General features: G+C 51.2%; 1 protein-coding gene across 1 annotated transcript in view; it reads right to left on the bottom strand.

The window, feature by feature from the left end:
• The window catches only part of KPNA4 (karyopherin subunit alpha 4), a 111,905-nt gene that overhangs the window by 60,038 nt on the left and 34,848 nt on the right, over positions 1-17,019 (bottom strand). The window contains exons 6-7 of the mRNA XM_029615521.1: positions 14,199-14,294; positions 13,953-14,038 (exon numbers count right to left, since the gene is read on the bottom strand). Of these exons, the coding sequence (XP_029471381.1) occupies positions 13,953-14,038; positions 14,199-14,294 (182 nt within the window). The remainder of the gene's footprint in view (positions 1-13,952; positions 14,039-14,198; positions 14,295-17,019) is intronic.

The raw sequence follows: 17,019 nt of genomic DNA, 5'->3' as shown, positions 1-17,019 counted from the left end.
CAGGAAGGTGGATCCACCTACCTTCATTAAGGAAAGGGAAATCATCAGGCAAGCAGTAATTCCTCCTCCTAACATTCAGATAGGTGGATCCATGACCAGTATGATGTACCAAAGCTATTCCTGAACAGGGCAGGAGGCTACCCACAGTCCGATCAATACCACCCGTGCGAAGGTTGCATCCTCCCGAGCCTGCATATCCAGGCAGTAATACCTGGAAAAGGTATGTAAGGATAACCACATTGCAGCTTGGCAAATCTTGACAAGAGACAGCAAACTAATCTCTGCTGATGACACTGCCTGAGCTCTAGTGGAATGAGCTCTAACTTGACTAAGCAATGACAGCTCAGCATCCACATACGTGGCCATGACTACCTCCTTAAACCAGCGGGCTATTATAGCCCACGACACCAGCTCACCCAGTCTACTCTTACCATGCAGTATAGACAGTTGAGTGTCTTCCTGAGAGGTTCAGAAACATCTAAATACCTCAAGATATGCTTCTTGACATCCAAGGCGGCAGGGAAACTCCAAGTGAAAATCCAAGACCACCTTTGGCAAAAAGGACAAAACAGTATGCAACTGTATCATGCCCAGAGTTACACACAGAAACAGTTTCCTGCAAGACAAGGCCTGCAGTTCGGAGACTATGTGCAAAACAAAATTGCCACAAGAGCAGCAAGTTTGCTTACTGTAAACTGTGTTTTCTATACATAGATGAATTAGCCATGCTGTCTGGACATCCTTCGGGCAGCTAGGTGGCGGAGCTCTCAAAGATCACTGAGCTTTGTCAGTGTGTGCCTATATCTATCTTCCTGCGCTGCCCCAGGTCTCCTAAGTCCGTATCCAAGCAAGACTAGATATAGTACTGGTAACTGTCCGGGGAGGTGGAGGGTCAGCATGGCTAATTCATCTGCCATCTACGGTAAGCAAACTTTCTCTTTTCCTGTAGATAAACAGCATGAATTAGCCATGCTGTCTGGCAGTCCCCAGCTGAAGTATTGAGCGCAGATATTTCAGATCATGTGTCCATGATGAAGTGAGGCAATGCGCTCAAGATAGAAGAACATGTGGACAGTTCTTATGTATTTTGGTGTTCAAGAAGTGCCCGACTTGTTTTTCCCATGCATGCATCATCTGCTGTCTGCTTGTTTAAACAGTAGTGGGATATGAATGTGTGTAGCGAGGACCATGTGGCTGCTTTACAAATGACCAAAAGAGGCACCTTGTGGAGATGAGCTATTGAAGCCATAGCCCGGACCTGGTGTGCCTTAGGGGTGGCAGACAGGGTCTAACGCTTTTGATAGCAGAACTGAATACAGTTTGAGGTTTAAGTCGAGAATGTTCTCTTGGAAACTGGAAGTCCTGGGGTGTTCGGGTTAAAGAAGACAGAGCTGGGAGGCTCTGCGATCAGAATGAGTGCAGCATTTATAATAAGCGAGTGCTCATTTACAATCCAGCATGTGTAGTCTACTCTTGCCCTCATTGGCATGAGGCTTTGGGTAAAACGTTGAAGGCAATTGATTGGTTGATGTGGAAAGCTGATACTACTTCTGGGAGGAAGGCGGGATGTGTACACCGTAACCTTGTCATGATAAAACTCTAGGTAAGGCGAGTAGTGTACTAGGGCTTGTAGCTCGCTGACGTGTCTTGCTGATGTGAGGACTACCAAGAAGAGCACCTTCCAGGAGAGGAATCTGGGATGACAAGTGTCAGTGGTTCGAAGGGTGTTGCATTAATTGCTCTAGCACTACATTTGTATCCCATGGTACTGAAGGTTTTTGGACCGGGGGTCAGAAACGTAGAACCTCTTTATGAATCTGGAGACGAGCGGGTGAAGCAAGATTGGCACCTCATTGAGCGGAGAGTGGTAGGCAGCTATGGCACCGAAGTGAACTCAAACCTAAGCTGTGGCCAGCCCCCTCTGGTAGAACAGATGGAGGTAGTCCAGAAGACGCTCCGGTGGACAGGTGAGCGAGTCTGCGCCATTATCCGAGCACCAGGAGGCATAGCGTGCCCATTTCTGCTGATAGTTGAGTCTTGTAGAGGGTTTCCTGGATGAGATCAGAATATCCTGAAGCCGAGTAGAAAGGTTCAGGTGGTTGAATACCAGCCTTTCAATCTCCATGCAGTGAGATTCAGAGATGAGTGGAGTGGATGAAGCAGCGAGCCCCCTTCCTGGGTGAGGAGACGAACTGGTGCCCAGGGGAATCAGTTGGTCCACCGATAACTGAAATAGGTAGGCATACCACAGTTGCTGGGCCCCCGCTGAAGCGATGAGAATTAGATCCGCATTGTCCGATGCACTTCTGGACTGTGCGGGGAATGAGAGGTATTGGAGAGAAAGCGTAGAGTAGGCCCTCTGTCCAGTCTATGAGGAATGCATCCTGTGCTTGTTTGTGGTAACTGGGATACACCGAGCAAAAAGCCTTGACCTTCCTGTTCTGTTGCAAAGAGGTGATTCGGGGAAGACCCCAAGTGCAGAATATTTGATCTGCTACATCCTGATGGAGTTCCCACTTGTGGGGAAGGAATATCCTGCTCAGTCTGTCGGCTCTGGAGTTGTTGATCCCAGGCAGGTAAGTGGCCTGAAGGGAGATTGATCTGCTCCCTGCCCATTCCAGGATTCTGAGCTTCTCTGCAAAGTTTCCTTTGTTGATGTAGAACATGGCAACTTGGTTGTCAGTGGAGGATATGCTCGAAGGCCCGAAGAGCGTTCCGAATGGAACGGAGTTCCAGGAGGTTTATTTGTTGTGATTGTTCCCAGGCAGACCACAGGCCCTGAGTCTCTAGGTGGGTGAGATGGGCACCCCACCCCTTGGTGGAAGCGTCCGTGGTGAGAATCGTGTAATGTCAAGGGGGCCAGAGAGGAAGGCCTGACGTGAGAGCCAATGGCGTCAGCCACCACTCCATATCCTTTTTCATGCTGGCCGTGTGACAGGAGTGGAGAGAACTGAAGAACTGGCTCCACTGGGACTTCAGGCCCCATTGTAAATGTTGCATATGCAGTCGAGTGTGGTAAGACAGAGGCGGCCATGTGACCGAGAATGATGAGTAGTTGGCGGGCCGGAGCAGTGGTGGTCACTTGGAGGCGACTGGCTAGTGTTATCAGGGCAAGTGCCCTGGACTCCGGCAGGAAGGCTTGATATGGAATGGTGTCAATGCGAGCCCCGATGAATTGCAAGACCTGAGTAGGCTGTAGGTTCGATTTTTTTGTAGTTTACCAGAAGGCCCAGGCAAGATATGTTTCTGAGGAGGTTGCTTCGTAGGGTCGACTGGTTGGGGGCCACCAGCAGCCAATCTCCCAAGTAGGTGTCTAATGTTGAGATTACTTACCTGATAATCTTCTTTTCCTTAGTGTAGACAGATGGACTCAGAATGAATGGGTATAGTATGCTCGTGCTAGCAGTTGGAGACGGATCTGACGTCAGCACGGGTATATATACCCCCACAGGAAGCGTAGCAACTCAGTAATCTTCCTTGCAAAAGCTGTTATGGATATGTGTGTACTGACGATAAATGAATTAGTGAAACAGGATTCCCCTGACCGACTGATAGGAGCTGGAGACCACCAGCATTCACAACCAGAAGGCGTCGACACCTGGCAAAGGGGACACTCTTAGGTAAGCAAAAGGACATGGCCTACCTGGAATCTGTGAAACCCATGTATACTGGCAGCCTGGGTGGGATGCTGAGTCCATCTGTCTACACTAAGGAAAAGGAGATTATCAAGTAAGTAATCTCAACATTTCCTAGCGTGTAGCCAGATGGACTCAGAACGAATGGGATGTACAAAAGCTTTACTCCCCGCCTGGGTGGGAGGCTGCCTGAGGACCATGTAGGACTGCCCTCGCAAATGCTGTGTCCTCCCTGGCCTGGACATCCAGACGGTAAAACCTGGAAAAGGTATGGAGGGAGGCCCATGTCGCTTTACATATTTCTGCAGGCGACAGCATCCTGGATTCTGCCCAAGATGCTGCTTAGGCTCTGGTAGAATGAGCCTTGACTTGTAGAGGCGGTGACTTCCCGGCCTCTACGTAAGCCGCTCTGATAACTTCTTTAATCCAGCGGGCGATGGTGGGCCGAGAGGCCGCTGCACCTTGTTTCTTTCCGCTGTGCAGGACGAACAGATGGTCTGTCTTTCGTACTTCTTGTGTCAATTCCAGATATCTGGGCAGCCATCTGCCAATGTCGAGATGGCGTAGTAAACGCCCTTCTTCAGATTTTTTTAAACCCGCCATGGTAGGCAAGGATATGGTTTGGTTGAGGTGAAATTGTGAAACCACTTTAGGTAGAAAGGAGGGAACCGTGCGAAGATGGATAGCTTCCGGAGTGATTCTCAGAAAGGGATCACGGCAGGACAGCGCTTGTAGCTCAGAGATGCAGCGTGCGGAACACACTGCCAGCAGAAACACCATCTTCAAAGTTAGAGAACGGAGAGACAGGCCCCCGAAGGTGGATCCCGCGAGGAAATCCAAAACTAGGTTAATGTTCCACAGAGGCACTGGCCACTTGAGTGGCGGACGAATGTGCTTGACTCCTTTCAGGAAGCGAGAAACATCTGGATGCTTGGCAATGGTCTTGCCATCCCTCCTGGGACCGTAGCAAGACAGCGCAGCCACCTGAAACTTGATGGAGCTGAGGGAGAGACCCTTCTGAAGCCCATCCTGTAGAAAATCCAAAACAATAGGAATTGTGGTCACATGTGGATTGGTGTCGTGAGTATCGCACCAGTCTTCAAATATTCTCCAGATCCTTACGTAGGTGAGGGAAGTGGAAAACTTGCGGGCTCGGAGGAGTGTATCTATCACGGGCTCCGAGTAACCTCTTTTCTTCAGTCTAGCCCTCTCAATGGCCAGACCGTAAGAGAATTGAGCCGGATCCTCGTGGAGGATGGGACCTTGACGAAGCAGGTCCCTGAGAGGAGGCAGGGGAAGGGGCTCCCCTGCCAGTAGTCTTCTCATGTCTGCGTACCAGGGTCTTCTTGGCCAGTCTGGTGCCACTAGAAGAACTAGGCCCTGGTGCTTCTGGATCTTGTGGATGATGGCGCCCAGCAGCGGCCACGGAGGAAAAGTGTATAGCAGAGTCCCTGGGGGCCATGGCTGAACCAGGGCGTCGATCCCGTGTGAGAACGGATCTCGCTTGCGGCTGAAGTATCTGGGTACTTGAGCATTGGACTTGTCCGCTAGTAAGTCCATGTCCGGAATCCCCCAATGATCCACAATCATCTGGAAGGCTGTGGGTGACAGCTGCCATTCCCCCGGATTTAGGCTTTCTCTGCTGAGGAAGTCTTCCGTGGTGTTGTCCTTCCCGGCAATGTGGACTGCGGAGATGTCCTGAAGATTTGCCTCTGCCCAAGTCATCAACGGGGCCATCTCTAGAGATACCTGTCGGCTTTTGGTTCCGCCCTGGCGGTTGATGTATGCCACCGTGGTGGCGTTGTCGGACATCACTGACTGCTCTGTTCCTCAGTCTGTGAGCCAATTGCAGGCAGGCTAGCTGGACTGTTCGTGCCTCTAGACGGTTGATGTTCCACCCTGACTCTTCTCTGTTCCACCGCCCTTGTGCGGTGAGTTCTTTGCAGTGTGCTCCCCAGCCGCTCAGGCTGGCATCTGTGGTGAGCAGAGTCCACGTGGGGGAGGACATCTTCGACCCCCTGCTCATGTGGTTGGACTGCAACCACCACCGTAACTGGGTCCTCACTCTGGCCGGCAGAGGTAGGTGCGTGGAATAATTCCGGAAGCGGGGGCTCCAGCGAGAGAGCAGGGAGTGTTGTAGAGGTCTCATATGGGCCCTTGCCCAGGGCACCACTTCCAGGGTGGAGGCCATAAGGCCGAGAACCTGCAGATAATCCCAAGCTATGGGCCGGCTGGCTCCCATCAAGGACCGGAGACGCGTCTGAAGTTTTAACCTTCTCTTGGTAGTGAGGCTGACTTTGTCTGCCTGGGTGTCGAACTGGACTCCCAGGTATTCCAGTTATTGGGAAGGCTGTAGGTAACTCTTGTTGAGGTTGACTACCCATCCCAGGCTTTCCAGAAGGGCGATTACTCTGTTGGTAGCCAAATGGCTCTCCTCTCGTGATTTCGCCCTGATTAGCCAGTCGTATAGGTAGGGATGGACAAGGATTCCTTCCAGTCTGAGCGCCGCTGCTACCACTATGACCACCTTGGTGAAGGTCCGCGGCTTACCCCGGAAATCACCCTGGGAAACTCAACTGGGGGAGGGACCCCAAGGGTATCACCGCAGGAGTGCGGGGCTCGATGTTCCTGAAGAAATTTAGTACAAAGAATGTAGAAAATAGATTGGAAACACGCTCAGCGAGCGTGCAGGCTCTCCAAACTGCTTTGGAGATGGAAATTACTGAGTTGCTATGCTTCCTGTGGGGGTATATATACCCGTGCTGACGTCAGATCCCTCTCCAACTGCTAGCACGAGCATACTATACCCATTCGTTCTGAGTCCACTGGCTACACACTAGGAAATGTACTATTCAGGTAGATGCACAAATATGAGCTCCTGCCTAGGCACCCTTATGCGCCCAACTCCTGCCTAGGCACCCAACTAGGTGTGTAAGCGCAAACAGACATACCTGAAGAGGGCAGCCTTATGTGCAGTGAATGTGCACAAATGCCACCACAGCCTACCATGCGGCGAACAATCTAAGCCTGAGAATGGGGCCTAGCCCAGCAGGCTGCCAAAGTCCCAAGGAGGTGGGAACGGACATCAGATTGTCATGCCAAGCACAAAGAGACCGGAAGGGAGAGGAGTCCCTAAAATCAAACCCCTCCCTTAAAAAAAAACAAAACTACTCTACCTGAGCTCAGCCAGTCCCAGCCAAGTACAGAGTTAGTCTCCAACTACAGGGGGAGGGTCACAGACCTTTTCAGCTCCCCCCAACACACACGGCTAAGTTCACACCAGCTGATACCAGCTACTGGATCAAGGTATTCATCTGAGGGAAGGATCCAAAGATATCACCTTAGGGAGGGACCACAAGGTTTAACCACAGGAGAACGGGGCAATAAACATTTCTCCTTTTACAAAAAAATTAATGCAATCCCTAGTAGAAGATGCACATCCATCTGCTGGAGGTGAAGAATACTGGTAGGCTGTCCCTGTATATAAAACCCCTGAACTGACATCAGCGGTGCTCAGTCTCCTTCTGCTGGTAGAGGTGCATAACCCACTGGTCGTGGATCCACCTGACTGCTAAGAAAAATTAGATTTCTTTAATATAATCTTGCACAGATGGGTGCCTTTCAATAACCACACTATGAAAAGTTTGTGTAGTAGCACTGTGGATAAAACAATGCTTGGGGTGTGAGAAGAGGAAAATTAGGTTCTTACCTTTGCTAATTTTCGTTCCTGTAGTACCAAGGATCAGTCCAGACAGCTGGGTTATGCCTCCTGTCCAGCAGATGGAGTCAGAGAGAAAACTGAAAGCACCCCCTAGATATACTGGTGTGCCACCTGCGATCCCTCAGTATATGTGATATCAAAGCAGAAATAAGTAATTGACCACTTCAGACAACTTCCTCAAAAATTTCCTGTACCCCCTTGTAATTTTGTAGGCATGTAGGTACTTAAAGACTAGATCAAACAGAAACTTCCTGGACAACAAAGAAGACCAGGTAGAACTAATACAACACAAATAGTGTAAAAGACAAACTGAGGAATTACAACTTACCCTTAAAAACTGGTCCGAACGTAGCGAACACAATCTGCCAAGGAAGGACCGTGGAATATGAGAAGACGAGCGGACTCCCAGAACCGTGGGCGGGCGTCTGGACTGATCCTTGGTACTACAGGAACGAAAATTAGCAAAGGTAAGAACCTAATTTTCCTTTCCCTGTACGTACCAGGATCAGTCCAGACAGCTGGGATGTACCCGAGCCGCCTGAACTGGGGTGGGACCCTGAGAGTCCCGCTCGAATCACGCTGCTCCCAAACGACTGAGCGGACGGACCACGGACATCCAACCGATAATGCCGGGAAAACTTATACCATGATTACCAAGTGGCCGCCCTGCAGATCTCTTGACTAGAGACCAATTGATGTTTTCCGCCCACGAAGTCGCCTGAGAACGCAAAGAATGAGCCGTAAGCCCATCTGGAACCGGTTTACCACAACCAATATACGTGGACGCGATAGCGCCCTTCAACCAGCGGCGATAATAGACTTGGACGCCTGAAGCCCCTTCTTGGGCCCATTCCACAAGACAAACAGGTGGTCTGACCTACTAAAGTCGTTGATAACCTCCAGATAACGCAGAAGGACCCAACGGACGTCCAAACGCCTCAGGTCTTTGCCTGGAGCCGACCGGAGCTCCTCTTCCGAGAAAGAGGGCAAATCAACCGTCTGGTTAACATGGAACGAAGAAACCACCTTAGGTAAGAAGGAGGGTACGGTCTGTAAGGAGACTCCCGACGTGGAAACATGCTAGAATGGTGCTCTGCAGGAAAGAGCTTGCAGCTCAGAAACACGACGGACCGAGGAGATGGCCACTAAGAAAACCGTCTCGAGAGGTAGGTCCGTCAAGGAAGCCATCCTGATAGGCTCAAACGTGCCGCACACAGGCCACGGAGTACCAAGCTCAAGTTCCAGGAAGGACAAGGAACACGCACCAGAGGTCGCCAATTCCGACCACCTCTCAAAACAAAACCGCACAACAGCAGGGTGACTCGCAAGAGAAAACCCCTCGACCTTGCCTCTCAAGTAACCTAACGCCGCAACCTGAACTCGGAGCGAATTGTACGCCAACCCCTTCTGCAGGCCATCGTGCAGAAACGAAGGAATGTGACCCACAGACAAATGACGGGGCGCAACAGGTAGCGCAGCGCACCAAACGTGGAAATCTTCCAAAGACCTTCGCGCCTGAGGGAGAGTTGAAACAACCGCGTCTGAATAGCCCCTCTGCCTCAACTGTTTCCGCTGATAAGCCAGGCCGCCAGCCAAAAGTGATCCGCCAGATCGAAAACACCAGGCCCTGACGGAGAAGATTTGGAAGATGCCCCAGCCGTAGTGGACCGTCGACCGGCCGGTTGACGAAACCGCAAACCACGGACGGCGCGGCCATTCCAGAGGTACAAGAATCACCAGGCCTTGGTGATACTCTATGCGCCGCAACACCTTTCCGACCAGAGGCCATGGAGGAAAACACGTAAAGAAGAAACTGACGGGGCCACGGAAGCACCAACGTGTCCACTCCTTCTGACCCGTGTTCCCGCCTTCGGCCGAAGAAACGCACCGCTTTCGCATTTAGTCTGGTCGCCATCAGATCCAAGCGTGGGGTCCCCCAACGCTGGGCGATGAGGTGCATCGCCTCCGCCGACAGCTCCCATACTCCGGGATCTAGATGCCGATGACTGAGAGAATCCGCCTGCCCGTTGTCCACGCCGGCAATGTGAGTGGCCGCTATGCTCGACAAGTGCCGCCCCTGTCGATTTACTTACGCCACTGTAGTCGCATTGTCCACCAGAATCCGGACCGCTCGGTCGTGGACGATCGGGAGGAGGCGGCGTAAGGCCAGAAGCACCACTCTGGTCTCCAGGCGATTGATGGACCAAGTGGACTGGAGCGCTGTCCACGCGCCCTGGACTGCTCGGGCCTGACAGAACGCCCCCCCCCCAGGCCGATAGGCTGGCATCCGTCGTCACCACAATCCAAGACGGAGGCTCCAGGTCCGCACCCTGCAGGAGAAGACCGGGAGTTAGCCACCTGGAAGGACTGGAGTGGGCCGGGTCCAGCCAGGGCAGTTCCAGGCCGTAAACCTCGGACCTGAGATCCCAACGAGAAAGCAATGCGGTTTGTAACGGCCGCATTTGCGCAAAAGTCCACTGCACTAACTCCGCAGTAGACTCCAAAGGACCAATGATCTTTAAATAATCCCAAGCCGTAGGAATGGGAAGGGCAATCAGGCGCCCCACCTGAGCCATGATTGAGCATGCGTTGATGTGGGAGAAACAACCTTGCCCTTTAGGGTATTGAAGCGAGCGTCCAAAAATTCCAACTGTTGGGTCGTCTCGAGTCAACTCGTTGCGAGGCTGACCACCCAACCCAACAACTGAAGTTGCCGCACCACCAAGGAACCGCCCGATTGCAAGAGTCTCGCGACTTCGTCCGGAGGAAGCAATCGTCGAGATAGGGATGCACTAGAACCCCTTGCCGACTGAGAGAGGCCGCAACCTCTACGAGAACCTTGGTGAATACCCGAGGAGCGGTCGTCAGCCCGAATGGAAGGGCACAAAATTGGCCATGACGTCCCAACACCATGAACCACAAGTACCTCAGATGCCGCTCTCAGATACCGATGTGAAGATACGCCTCGGCCAGGGCCAAGAAGCCAAAAGTCTCCCCTGTAAACGGCCGCAATAACCGACCGTAGCGTTTCCATCCGAAAATGAGGCACGCGTAAGGCCTTGATCACCCCCTTTGAGATCCAAGATCGGTCTGAAGGTGCCCTCCTTCTTGGGAACCAGAAAGTATATGGAATACCGACCTGTCTTGATGTCGTCCGGTGGGACCGGGACCACTGAAGTACAGCTTGCTGCTTCTCCAGGGGCCCGCACAGCGATGTTATGAAGAGATCCCGGAGTGAACGTGCAAAATCCAACTCGTAACCTTGCCGAGTCACGTCTTGCACTCATAGATCCGAAGTTATTTGGACCCACTCCTCCCAAAGACGGGACAGCCGATCTCCGGTTAAAGGAACGGAGGAGCGGGACTGCGCGTCTTCAATGAGCGGGCTTGCCGGCAGAAATCCTTGCGAGGCACCTCCCCGCGGAGGCCGCCTACCATGAAAGGAAGAAGACCAGGACTGGGATGTCGTGGGTTGCTGCATCTGGGGAAGAAATCACCCATACCCGTACGGAAATGCCGTTGACCCAGAAACCGAGCCCTGGTATTCCCAGAGGACCGAAACCGATGGGGCTTGTCCTCGGGCAATTTGTAAACCTATTTATCTCCCAGGTCCTTAATAATCTGATCTAGTTCCTCACCGAATAACAACTTGCCCTTAAGAGGGGAAGGAGCCTAACCTGGCCTTGGAGGAGGCGTCTGCCGACCAACGACGGAGCCACAACAACTGCCGCACTGAAACTGTAGAGGACATAATTCTCGCTGAAGTGCGCAGCAATCATATAAAATATCCGCTGCGTATGCGACCGGCGCTTCAATACAATTTTGCCCGCTCCGCCACAGCCGGAGGGAGCTCCTGCGCGGTCAAGGCTGTTGGACCCAGCACAGGATGGCCCTCTGGACGAGACTGCTGCACGCGGCTGCTCGTACCCCCAAGGCCGCCACGTCAAAAATGCGTTTCAATAAGGCCTCCAACCTAGGGTCCTGGAGATCCTGCAAGGCTATTCCCCCCGTAACCGGACTAGCCGTATGTTTGACCACAGCCGTGATCGCTGAATCCACCGCGGGCGTCTGGAACAGATCCAAATATACCGCGGGTCACAAATACAAATTATTATTTTTTTTTTTTAATTTATGGCCCTGTTCATCCGCAGGGAAGCCTCCGGTAATTCCCATTCCCTAGAAAAAATTTAGAAAACCTTGGGATGTAAAGGGAAAATCGGGGGGCCCGAAGGCTGGCCATAGCAATATCCCCCGTGGAGGTAGCAACATTGGAAGGTGGAGCAGGCAGCTCCCGCCCTTGCAGGACATGGAGGATGAGGGACTTAACTCATCCTTCCCAAATAAATGTAGCACCTGGGGGCATCCCTTCTAAGACCTCTAGGTTGTCCGCTGCATGCAACTCTGGTGCCCCCCCTGGAGGGCCCGGAGCGGCTACTGAGTCCCCCGCACTCCCGGCCCCCCCCCTCGGGCGGGTGGCCTGCATCTCTGTAGATCCCCGCCCCCAGCAGGGTCTCCTGTCCTGGGAGTCTTCGGGGGAGACGGACCTGCTGCTTCCCCACCAGATTCTGCCTGCAGTAGAGCTTTGTGCTTTAGGAGCACACAGACAGACGAAAACGGCACCGACCTTTTTTTGTTTTTGAATTCAACTTATGTGAGCCCGGGAGAAGGGGGGGCTCCGAAATCCCGCAAATCGCCCCAAATCGGGTTGAGGTCGGGAAGGGAAGGGGGAGGAGAGGTTTCCTCCTCTGCAGCCGAGTGATCCGCCTGCCTCGTGGCCAAGATGGCCGCTGCTCACCTCCCCGAAGGAGGAGGGGCCGGAGGATGGCTGCTCGGAGCTGTGCTAAGCTGCGGCGTCGGGGGCAGAGAAGAATCGCTGCGGGCAGCGCTCGACCCCCGGGAAGGTCCCCCACCCCCGGGAAGACAGTGGGAGCAGAGACCCTCCCAGGAGAGTCGTGCCCCCGCCCCCCCCCACAGGCCGTGCAGGCCGAAGAACGCTGCATCGCGGTGGCAGAGGAGCTGCCAGAAAAGCGCGCCAAAAAAGAAGGTAAGTAAATTGTACCAGAGAACTGCGCCGGGTGACCCAGCCACCCCTTCCGACGTCCGTAGAGGCACTGGCAGGCCGGGGCTAAGCAACAAACCAGCTCACTGCCTGTCACCAACAGGCCTTAAATGGCTCAAACACTTTTTTGTCTTTTTTTTTTTTTTCAACTTTGCTCTCCTTCTAAACCCCCTTCAGGGCTAGGACCCTGGAAAATGGGGGGAGGGTGACCGGCCCACCGGTAAACTCTCCCCCAGCCTCATGGACACTCTAAGCCGGGGAAAATAAGAGGGCAAGCCCTCTGTGCCTGCCACGCTCTAAGCTCCTGCGCTGCCAGGGAGAGAGAGAGAGAAACAGACAGTCTAACAAGAATAACACAACAAGAGAGAGAAGAAACCACTTGATCCGGTCCTAAGTATAACTAGCGTACTATAATAATTTGTTTCCCAGTACTGACAAACTGACCAGGCCAGGACCGCAGGTTATGCCTCTCAATCTGCTGGAGTCAGAGATAATACTGAGGGATCGCAGGTGGCACACCAGTATATCTAGGGGGTGCTTTCAGTTTTCTCTCTGACTCCATCTGCTGGACAGGAGGCATAACCCAGCTGTCTGGACTGATCCTGGTACGTACAGGGAACCCTTATTACAGAGTTTCCCAAATGTTTAATTTAACTCCATTTTAACACTTGAAAATTCACATGATCCTAGCAGACAAAACAAATTACAGGGATGTGGGTTCCACTCCTCCGACACAGCAGCCCAGCTGATCCTCACAATCTCTTCCCCTCCATCCATCAGCTACTCTCCCCTGCCAAGCCCATTCTACATTCCCCCTAGCTGATCCTCACGCCACCTTCTCAATCCCCAAATGATCCTGTGTCATCCCCTCCAACCCTCTTTTTGCATCTCCCCTCCTCTAATTTACTCCACTCATTTCCTCCCCCTAATCCCTCTCCAGCTGATCAAATCCTCAAACCTTTCCCGCATCTGATCTCTCCCTACAAGCAGCCCCTTCTGTAAACATTACCCTGGGCCAGTGGCAACATTTTCTTTTGGGCCCCAGACCAAAAGTGGAGGACAACTGGTGAAAAGAGCAGGCTGATGACAGGAGCAACAGTTTTCAAAGTAGAGTCAGTGAATGGTGAGGAGAAAAGAGACATGGCAATCTTCATCAGTCCATGCACACTGAACCCTCCTCTTTCCCTCACAGCTGGTCCCAAGCTAGATTGTGATGTGCAAGCGGCAGCAGTAGCATTAGTAATGAAAGTCCACATGGGGCTTGTGAGCCAGTGCAAGCTCACAGACCCAGCAATGGTCCCAATCCCTCCTCAGACATGGCTTACTTTTATCACAAACTCACACGAGAGTAGGGGCTGCCAATACTAATGCTACTGCTTCTGGAGCCTGAAGAGTACTGTCATTTGAGATCCTGAACCCCAGTTTGCAAAGTTGTAAGTGCAAATACAAAGCAGTTATGCTATCGCATATACCTTTTTCTTTTTCACACACACTATAGAAATTTAACAGACTATGTAAAAAAACCAAACATACTCACTGGATTGAACTACAGCTTGTGTTTGTTCAGAGGTACCTGATGCAATGTTTGTCAAAGCCCACGCAGCTTCAAACTGTAAAGATGGACTATGAAAAGAGATTACGTTAGTGACACTGGTATATAAGGCTGACAAAAAACCCCAAAACACTCACCTCTTCAGATAGAATTTAAGCAGTAAAACAGAAAAAGAGTTCAAGATCATTTTCATTTCTGAAGATATCTTGATACAAATCTTTTAAGACTCACTTGTCATCTCTTTCCAGGCAATGGACTAAAATAGGTAAAATTCCCGATTTTATCAAATCATCAATTGGTGGGTTGCGATCGCTAGACAAAAGCTTTCTGTTAAGACAAAAAAAAAAAACATTTCACAGCATAAATTAAGGAAAAAGAGAAGTGCAGATTTAAACTAATTGGACTGCATCCTACTTTGTCATAAAAGGTCATGCTCTTTACTACAGATGAACAAGAAAGAAAACCTAGAACACTTGACTGATTGCAGACACTATTTGGGAAAAATTCATCTGCTAAAATCTACAGTTTACAGTATGTATCCAGGCTAAGGGTCAAAGGGATGGGAAGAGCCTAGCTTTTCAAGCCTTAAGAGTGCCCAAGTCAAGAAACCGTAAAATAAAAATCCCATATAAAAAAAATTGGCTTTAAGAATTAGATTTAAACTGTAGTGACATTGATTAGGTGGAAAACTATGTAAGAGCAAGCTATTTTTTTTTTTATTTACACACACTCACAGGCTGTGCATTTGTTTTAAATAGATCAAAACCAAAAAAAGCCATTATCCTTTCATTCCATTTGGAAAAGGGCCTTGCCCAAAAAATACTCTAAAACATGTAGACATTTGTTCTGTTAAATTGCCTCACCAGATCCTTTAGATCCCCCTCCTACGCTCCCCATAAAGAGCACCACAAGGCTTGGGCTAGAACCAGGCCCTTCCAACCCCATTCTGGTGCCCCCACTCCTCATCCCAGGAAATGTTGCCAGGGCCAATAACCTCTTTAGCCCCTCTTACCTCTTCCATTAGTGGGTGAGCTGCAAGTATTGGTGGTGTTTGACAGTGAGGAACAGGTATTGCTCCTGCCCCTTTATACCCTACTCCTCTGCAGATCCTTTAAAAACACTGGATAGCTCTAAGGCAGACCAGTACTGTTTTTAAAGGACCTGTGGAGGGGCAGGAGTTAAAGGAAAATTAGTTTCTTACCTGATAATTTTTGTTCCTGTAGTACCACGGATCAGTCCAGACACCTGGGTTTTGCCTCCCCTCCAGCAGGTGGAGACAAGTTTTTTTCAAAACAACCCAGCCATATATAATGAGGTGCTACCCACAGTCCCTCACCAGTCTTACGTAATGTCAAAGCAGCATGGAACAAACCAATCTATATACATAACTATCATAATGCTCAGTCAACCCCCAAACGGGAACAGAATAGAACAAGCGATACTGAAGCATAAACAGAAAGATACGAGCAAAAGTGTGCAAAGATTTCCAAGTAGTCGCCCTGCAAATTTCCTGGGGCAAGACTTTGTGACATTCCGCCCAAGAAGCGGCCTGTGACCACGTAGAATGAGCGCGAAACCCCACCGGTACCGTCTTACCACGCAGTAGATATGCTGAACCGATGGCCTCTTTCAGCCAACGAGCTATTGTAGTCTTGGAGGCCATATTACAAGATAAAGAGATGGTCTGATACCCGGAAAGGATTTGTAACCTCCAGATATTGTAGCAGAGCCCTGCTGACATCCAGCTTCTGTAAATCCTTGGCCACTGGATCCGATCGATCCACATCGGAGAATGAGGGAAGTTCGATAGACTGATTCAAGTGAAAGGAAGACACCACCTTTGGGAGAAAGGATGGGACTGTTCGCAAGGACACACATGAATCAGAAATCCACAAGAAGGGTTCCTGGCACGATAACGCCTGCAATTCGGACACTCGGCACGCCGAAGAAATTGCCACCAAAAATACCACTTTCAGCGTGAGATCCTTTAGCGTCGTCTGCTTTATAGGCTCAAAAGGTGGTGCACACAAGGACAAAAGCACCAAATTGAGGTTCCAGGAAGGACACGGATGGCGAAGTGGAAGGCGCAAGTGCTTCGCCCCCCTCAGAAAAAGTGCCCCATCCGGGTGCAATGCCAACACTACCCCCTGGACCTTATCTCGGAGACAACCGAGCGCCACAACCTGTACTCTGAGGGAACTACAGGAGACCCTTAGAGAGACTGGTTTGCAGAAAACCCAGAATGTCGGGGACAGACGCCCGCATAGGATCCACCTCACGATCCGAACATCAAACTTCAAAAACTTTCCAGACTGACAAGCTAGGAAAGGAGACTGTTTTCGACCTCAACAATGTGGCCACCACCACGTCCGAATAACCTTTATTTTTCAACCATTGCCTTTCAAAAGGCAGGCCGCAAGACAAAAGCGATCCGCCTCTTCCAAACAGACGGGGCCTTGAAGAGCCGCGGACTCCTGAAAACGCAGGGGATCCGTGGTGGACAGGTTGAGCAGATCTGCAAACCAGGGACACCTCGGCCATTCCGGGGCTACCAGAATCACTTCTGCCAGATGGAGCTCTATTAGTCAGATCACTTTGCCGATCAGCAGCCAGGGAGGAAACATGTACAGTAAGATATTAGTCGGCCAGGGAATCTTGGCATTCTAAAATGTGGCCATCAGATCCATGCATGGCGTGCCCCATCGCTCGCAGATGAGCTGAAAAGCCTCGGCCAACTCCCACTCTCCGGGATCGAGATGGTGGCGACTGAGCCTATGGTGGGGTCTTGCATCTGATTCTGCTGGCAGGCTCAGATCCAACACTAATACTCCTGCACCTTGTCCACCCTGGCAATGTGAGAAGCCGCAATGCTGACAAGATGCTATTCCGCCCATCAACAGTCGAGCCTCCGTTGCCACCGGACGATTCTTGGTTCCTCCTTGGCGATTGATATAGGCCACAGTGGTTGCATTGTCGGACAAGACTCGCACCGACTTCCCCCGAAGGAGCGGGAGGAAGGCAGCCAATGCCAGAGCTTGGCTCTGGTTTCCAA

The sequence above is a fragment of the Rhinatrema bivittatum genome, chromosome 9 (genome assembly GCF_901001135.1).
Source record: "Rhinatrema bivittatum chromosome 9, aRhiBiv1.1, whole genome shotgun sequence".
In the NCBI taxonomy this organism is placed as follows: domain Eukaryota; kingdom Metazoa; phylum Chordata; class Amphibia; order Gymnophiona; family Rhinatrematidae; genus Rhinatrema; species Rhinatrema bivittatum.
Note: the sequence above shows the minus strand (reverse complement) of the source record. Positions and strands in the feature narration are given on the sequence as shown.